The sequence below is a fragment of the Cynocephalus volans genome, chromosome 12, assembly GCF_027409185.1.
Source record: "Cynocephalus volans isolate mCynVol1 chromosome 12, mCynVol1.pri, whole genome shotgun sequence".
Taxonomy (NCBI): domain Eukaryota; kingdom Metazoa; phylum Chordata; class Mammalia; order Dermoptera; family Cynocephalidae; genus Cynocephalus; species Cynocephalus volans.
Window position 1 is genome coordinate 103,807,639 of NC_084471.1, and position 8,470 is coordinate 103,816,108.

The 8,470-nt window shown below is 37.4% G+C and overlaps 1 protein-coding gene across 1 annotated transcript; it reads left to right on the plus strand.

Annotated features, from left to right (window-relative positions):
• Positions 1–296: 296 nt before the first annotated feature.
• Positions 297–1,241, plus strand: LOC134391821 (olfactory receptor 1165-like). Its single transcript, XM_063115743.1, has one exon. It carries the CDS (start codon positions 297–299, stop codon positions 1,239–1,241), a length of 945 nt encoding a protein of 314 aa, XP_062971813.1.
• Positions 1,242–8,470: the final 7,229 nt, after the last annotated feature.

The window sequence follows — 8,470 nt, forward strand, 5'->3', positions numbered from 1 at the left end:
TCCTTTCTTGTTTTAAAAATGTGGAATTGAGTCAGTGAAGGGTAAAGAAAGTAATCCATATTTAAGAAGCCAGTAAGTGGCCAAAGAGAGGTTCAAATGGGGAAAAATAAAAGCAAAAAAACCCTAAACAAACAAACAAACAAAAAACAAAAACAAAAACCTGAATCCTTGTATTTTACAATCCACACAAGAACGGTGAGTCATTGGGAGCTGCCTCCATTCCCTCATCCCTACTCTCTCTGTTCTGTCTGGCTGCTCAGGATGAAATCTCTGATTTTCCTACAAGAGGAACGACAATGCTGACTGGGAGAAATGTGAGTGCTGGAGCCAATTTTGTCCTGTTGGGCTTCTCAGAGTTCCCACCCCTCAAGGTGCCCCTCTTCCTGCTGTTCTTGGCCATCTACACTGTCACTGTGTTTGGAAACTTGGGAATGATTTTGATCATCAGGGTCAGTCCCAAACTCCACACCCCAATGTACTTTTTCCTCAGTCATTTATCTTTCCTCGATCTCTGTTATTCCTCAGTTAATACCCCTGAACTATTAGAGATCTTGGTTGTGAAAACCAAGACTGTGTCCTTCTTGAGTTGCATGATTCAATTTTTCATCGGCTGCACATTTGTGATTACAGAAGTGTTCATGTTAACAGTGATGGCCTATGACCGGTTTGTGGCTGTTTGTAACCCCCTGCTCTACACAGTCGCTATGTCTCCTAAGCTCTGTGCTCTCCTCGTAGCTGGAACTTACATATGGGGTGCACTCTGTTCCTTGACTCTCACATACTGCCTTTTGGAGCTATCCTACTGTGGATCTACCATAAATCACTATTGCTGTGAGTTTTCGGCCCTCCTGTCTGTATCCTGCTCTGACACGCACTTCAGCCTGATGGTGATGTTAGTCATTTCTACATTCAATGAGGCTTGTAGCCTCCTGGTTATCTTAACTTCCTATGCCTTCATAGTTGTCACCATCATCAAGATACCTTCTAAGGGTGTTTTTCGGAAAGCCTTCTCCACCTGTGCCTCTCACCTGACTGCCATCACCATTTTCCATGGGATTCTTCTTGTTCTCTACTGTGTGCCCAAATCTAAGGGCTCATGGATCCTCATTAAAGTAGCCACTTTGTTTTACACCATTGTGATCCCTATGCTAAATCCTCTTATCTACAGCGTTAGAAATAAAGATGTGAAGGAGGCTGTCAAGATGTTAATTCACACCAAAGTGCTTTCTCACTCAATGTAATCACTCACAGGAGCAGATACACACACTTCATGAAATACGACACTGTTTAGATAAGTACTTTTGAATACTAATTCTCTATGTTACTTTCTCCAGGAAAGAAAAGTCAGAACGTTATCAGAACTTTACAAATAGCCCATAAGTATAAATTTTAATGGGGCCTCTGTTTGAAATTTGTATAAATTGATTCTCTGAATATACAGTCCATTTTATCACACATGCACTATATTTTTTCCCCAATTATGATGTGTCTATTCACTCTTGATAATGTACTTAGGTGTACAGATTTCCTTATTTTTCTTGATGCACAATTTATCAAAGTGTTCCTTAATACAGGGAAGTGCTTTTAATATGCTGTTTAGTAAAAATTTCTTTTCTCCAAAATAATAGTCTCATATTTTATGTGCTATTTGTCCCAAATTCTATACATTCTTCTGTCTTTTATGTTATATTCTATTTTCTTTTGTTTTATATCCTAGATTTTACTTTGGCTTTTTACATTGATTTCTACATTCATTTCTAAGATCAACCTGGAATATATTTTTGATGTAAAAGGAGAATAGACTTATTTTGTATTTTAACTTATGAAGGTATTTGTCTCAACAATATTTATTGAAAAGTTACTCCCTTGTAATTTCTATGCAGTGTTTTATTTTTTACAAAGTAAGAGTTCATATATGTACGGTGAATGTGTAGACTTTATATATGTTTATGTTTATTTTAGAGTCAGAAGCACCTGTAAATATTAAGCTCTGATATGCAGTACAACAACTTCTGAAAATTTGATATTTTTCTTGTATGGTGATGAAATATTTTGGGGCCTTCACTTCTCCAAACTAATTTTAGCATCATCCCTGTTTGGATTAAGGGTAGAATTGCAGTCAATCTACACATTGGGAAGAAATGGCAAATTTATATCACCAAATCCTCTAAATCATAAGCTTACTGTATCTTTCTGTGTTTTTAGATTTACTAAAAGTCTTACAATAAAGGTTTTACCATATTTTCTTTTTAAAGTTTTTATAAATGTTTTATTAAATAAATTACTGAGTGCTTGGAATTTTCAATCCTACTTTTCATGTTTATTGTAAAATGTGTGTTTTTAAATATTCATACAATATATTTTTATATTTCTTTTTCTTCTAACAAACAAGACCTCTTATTAATTTTATAATTTATTTGTAGATTATTTTGTAATTCCAACGTTTATATCACATACTCTCTGAATAAACATGTTATTCTTTTGTTGTTTCAGATATGACAAATATAAACATTTTTACTTTGGTTGATAAAAATATATTTTACCACATTTCTATAGAGAATAAATAGCTTCAGAGGAAAAGCTTTCTTAAACCAGAAAATGAAACATTTAAGTAAAGTACCAACAATGTTTTAAATAAAAGTCATAAAAACATTACCTTCAATGGTTATTCAGTCTCATGTAATGAATTTCTTCTCTTTTTGATCATGTCTAGCAGTTTCAATAGCTCATTAGTTTCTTCATTAGAGTTCTGGATATTTTAGTTTCGTTCACTGATGTTAAAGTTATTGGAAAACTTTATTTAAGGGTATTTAATGTCTTTCACATAAATTGATTGAAAACACTTTTAGATAAAGGACCACAACAAAAAACATCACATAAAAAATAAACAAATAAAAAACCCTAGACTGGTCATGGTTAAAACCCTGATAAATTTCAGCAATTAACAAGGAAATTTACTTATTGCAATTGCACAGAGAATTATTTTAACAAAACAACCAGAATCATGATTGACAGCACCACACCAGGACCATCAGACTTTTGTAAATGTCCCATGATCTTCAGAACATTCACATAAATAACATTTCCATACAAATATAACTTTAAAGAAAATTTAAGGAAGCTGGTCATTTTACACCAACAATATTGAGTAGAACCACTGTTGCATTTAGTAAGCAGCAAAAGAAAGTAAATAAAACAAACAAATAAAAACAAAAATATTTACCAAGGAAAAAACAAATGTGAAGTGTCTTAAAATATCTGAAAGTCTATACTGCGAAAGACAGTAAACCAGCTTTCTTTTACTTCTTTGAACTCCAGAATTAGAAGTATATTTATTAGGAAAAGAAGTGACAAGAAAGGTCAATACTAATAATACTAAAATTATCCTAAGATAAATGTTGAAACATAGAATTGACCATGATGGTTAGTGCTGTGGTGTGTTTCAATGACTTGGTTTGAAGAGTAATCATTAGATGTGAGGACAGGAGCTTTAATATAAGGAATGGACAGTAGAAATGTTGATAATGAAGACTCAACAAAAGAAATGAAAATAGTCAGACTTCTCTAAATTTCAACCTCTTCATGTCTTGTTTCAATCTTGGTTTAGAGTCTGTGGAAAGGTTGTTTAATTTCTATAAGGCAGAGCATGATCTAACATTTCCTGGCGCAATTTCTCCAATCCAAGTTCATGAACCTTCACTGATATCATGTTTAATCCAGCTGCCTTGTGGATTGCATCTCAAACTTCTTAATCTGCATGGTTATGCACCAGTAAAAGTATTATAGGTTCCTGAAAAGAATTCTTTTTAAGCATGAGACCAAATTCATAAATTTCATAATACGTCCACCCGATCTCCCATGTCATTGGATGTGTGGCACAAAGCTGATGCTCTGTGCCCGCAATTAGTAGTGGCAGACTTGATGACAGGCTGCCAATTGTTACAGACAAATTTAGTTTTGTGCCAGTTAATAGATGTGTTCAAATTTACAACATCATACCTCTGGGTCTGAGATCCATTTCTAGAAATCATCCTTTTAATTTAGGCTTAATCATGTGAAATTTCTAATATTAAGACAGTTGTTGGTTTACAAAACCAAAAAGTCAGCATTAAGACAAGGTGTCAGGGAATCTCTGTAAGTGCTTAGTCAGAAGGCAGGGGCCCAGTACACGCTGATCAGAGAGGTGCTCAGCTGGAGGGGCCCATGTTCTGTGAGAAACAACGCACCCTGCGGTGCCAGCGCATGACCCAGAAGGTAGGCCTTGCCGCTGTCACCTGACTCTATCCCTAGCCAGGCCGAGTGTGCACTGATCAGAGAGGCACCCAGCCAAAGGTGCCCAGATTCGGTGGAGACCACGTGCCCTGCTGTGCCACAGCATGACCTAGTACATAGGACTCACCACCACTGCCCGACTTCATCTACAGCTGGGCCGAGGGTGCGATGACCAGAGGAGTGCCTCCCCAGAGAGTCCCAAGACTCGAGGTGACCACACACCTGAGGCACCAGTGGGCTACCGAGCAGACACTGAGGCAGCTGTGCCAAATTGGCAGCCCTGGCAGGATACTAGCCAGACAATAGTGTTGAGCCACAGGACCATGAAATTCCCTGCCACAATGACTAAATATCAAAAAAAGATATCAGAAATATGAAAAATCAAGAAAGGACACCACTAAAGGGTAATAACTCTAAAGCTCTAGCTCCTATAGAACAAGAAGCCCTTGAAATGTCTGACAAGGAATTTCAAATGATAATTCTAAGGAAACTAAATGAGATACAAGAAAACTCAGCTAGACAACACGATGAAATGAGGAAAAGTATACAGGACATGAAAGGAGAAATGGACAAGGAAATCAATGCCCTGAAATAGAATGTAGCGGAGCTTGCCAAACTGAAGAACTCATTCAACAAAATAAAAAACACAGCACAGAGTTTAACCAGCCGGCTTGCAGAAGCAGAAGAGAGAACTTCCGACCTTGAAGATGTGCTATTTGAAATAACACAGGCATACAAAAAAAGAAAGAAAGAAAAAAGAATTAAAAACATTGAAGAAAATCTAAGAGAGATATCAAACAATCTTGAGTGCTGAAATATCTGAGTCATGGGTTTTCCAGAAGGGGAGGAAAAAGGAGATTGCACTGAAAACATATTCAACAAAATAGGGGCAGAAACCTTCCCAGGTATAGGAAAAGACACAGATCCTCAGATTCAGGGAGTTCAAAAATCCTCAAATGTATTCAACCTAAAAAGTTCTTCTCTAAGACATGTTATAGTCAAATTGGCAAAATTAAACACAAAGAGATAATCTTAAAAGTTGCAAGAGAGAAGCGTCAAGTCTCCTATACGGCAGCCACAATCAGACTAACTTCAGAATTTTCATCACAAACCCTAAAATTCAGAAAGGAATGGCATAGCATATATTCAAAATACTAAAAGACAGAAAGAATACTCTACCCCACATTGCTATCCTTCTGAAATGAAGGGCAAATAGTATATTTCTCAGATAAACAAAAACTGTGGGAGTTCACTACCACACGACCACCCTTACATAAAATTCTCAAGGAAGTACTGAGTTTGGTACCAGAAAAATAACTACCACTGCCATAAGAACTCAAGAAAAATCAAAACCCACTAGTAAAATTAAAATGCCAACAATGAAGAGAAAAAGGGAAGTTTATGTACAACCCAAGGAACCAACAAATACAGAATATAAATGGTCAATAAGAAAGAAAGGAACAAAAGACACTTAAGAAATCCAAACAAAGCTCAATAAAATGCTAGGATTAAATCAACACTTTTCAATAACAACTCTTAATGAAAAGGGATTAAATTCCCCAATCAAAAGACACAGACTGGCTGACTGGATTAAAAAGAAGGATCCAACTATATGCTGCCTTCAAGAGACCCACATCACCCATAAAGACTCACATAGACTAACAGAGAAAGGATGGAAAAAGATTTACCGTGCAAGCAGAAATGAGAAAAGAAATGGAGTAGCTATTCTTATATCTGATAAAACAGACTTTAAACTAAAAACCATAAAAAGAGATAATGAGGGCCACTACATAATGATACAAGGATTGATCCACCAAAAATACGTAACAATCATAAATATATACACACCTAATGTCTAAGGAGGCAGATTTATAAAGCAAACTCTATTAGACCTAAAGAAGGAAATAGACACAAATACCATAGTAGCAGGGGACCAGAACCCCCCCCCCACTATCAATATTGGAAAGTTAATCTAGGCAAAGAAAGAGCAAAGAAACACAAGGTCTAAACAATACTCCAGACCAATTGGACTTGGCAGATATCTAGAGAACATTCAGTTCAACAACCTCAAAATATTCATTTTTCTCATCAGCACATGGATCATTCTTCAGGATAGATCACATGTTAGGTCACAAATCAACTCTCAACAAATTCAATAAAATTGGAATTATCCCATGTATTTTTTCCGATGACAATGGATCAAAATTAGAAATCAATAACAAATGAAATTCTAGAAACTATACAAATACATGGAAATTAAACAGAATTCTACTTAATGGCATAATGGTCCAGGAAGAAATCAAACAGGAAATCAAAAAATTTATTCAAACTAATGAAAACAATGATACATCATACCAAAACCTGTGGGATACTGCAAAACCAGTACTAAGGGGGAAATTTATCACATTAAATGTTTACTTGAGAAGACTCAAATGATGGCAAGTGAACAACCTAATACTTCACCTTAAAGAACTAGAAAAACCAAGAACAATCCAAACCCAAATTTAGCAGACAGAAAGAAATCATTAAGATCAGAGCAGAACTTAATAAAATTGAAACCCAAAAAAGATACAAAAGATCAATGAATCAAAAAGTTGTTTTTTGAAAATATATATAATATTGACAAACTATTAGCATTGCTAATTAAAAAAAGAAGAGAGAAGACAACAAAAATTAGAAATGAAAAAGATATTACAACTGATACCTCTGTAATACAAGGAAACATTTAAGACTACTATAAACAACTATATGCCCACAAAATTGAAAATCTGGAGGAAATAGATAAATTTCTGAACACAGACAAACTACTACAACTCAGCCAAGAAGATGTAGAAAATCTGAACAGACAAATAACAATAAAAGAGATTGAAACTGTTATCAGAAAGCTCCCAACAAAGAAAAGCCAAGGACCAGATGGATTCAGAACAGAAGTCTACCAAACATTCAAACAGGAATTGACACCAGTTCTCTACAAATTATGCCAAAAGATTGAAACTGAGGTGATTCTCCCAAACTCAATCTATGAAGCAAATATCACCCAGATACCAAAACCAGATAAAGATACAACTAAAAAAGAAAAGTACAGGCCAGTATTCTTGATGAATTTAGATGCAAAAATCCTCAATAAAATACTAGCTCACAGCATACAGCAAAACATATGAAAAATTATACACCATGATCAATTGGCATTCATCCCAGAGATGCAAGGTGGGTTCAATATATGCTAATGAATAAATGTGATACTCTATACCAATAAAACCAAACACCAGGGCCATATAATTACCTCCATAAATGCTAAAAAAGCATTGGATAAAATTTGACACTTATTCATGATAAAGACTATCTGTAAGTTAAGTATAGATTGAAAGTATCTCAACATAATTAAAGCTATAATAAAAACACTGTAAATATCATTTTGAATGGGGAAAAGCTGACAGCTTTTCCTTTAAGAACAGGAACTAGTAAAGGATCCCCACTGTCACCATTCCTATTCAGCATAGTGTTAGAAGTGCTATCCAGAGCAATCAGAGAAGAAAAGGAAATAAAGGGCATCCAGGTGGAGTTTCAAGATGGCGGCGGCTGCGGCGGCTGGCGCGGAGTAGCTGAGGTGGAAAAGGTGGCCACTGGGCCTCAGGCAGCCGGGAAACTTGTGGACCTTCCTCTGGCCATCTCTTAAGGGAGGACTGCTGCTGCTGGCCGGTCGTGGGGGCTCAACGCCACTTTGCCCCCGGCAGGAGAGGCTGCCTCATTTACAGGCAACAGCTTTGAAGTGTGGAGCAGGAAAAGAACTGATTCTTAGCTGCAAAAGCGAGTCTTGAAACAGGGAACACGGCGCCAGGGCTGCTGTGGATGCAGCCAGGATCCCGGAGGCTGGGGCCGCACTGAAGGCGGCCAGCTGCCCTATTCAGGATTTGAGGTTTCAGGCCGGCATTAAAGAAGATTCCTGGGAGCGCCCAGCGGCGCCGCGACTGAACAGCCCAAGGCGGCAGCGCCGAGAACACGGAAGGCAACAAACCAGAGACAGAGCGAGCGCCCGACCTGGCACAGCACTGTGAGTGATCCCTGGCACAGCTCTGTTCGGGGGGTGGATGCCCACGCGGCTCCCGCCTGCACCACCAGGCCACTCACTGCCCCGGTGCTGCCTCCATTTTCCCAGGTGCGGGCAGCTCCGCCCTGCTCGGCCATCACTGAGCCCATT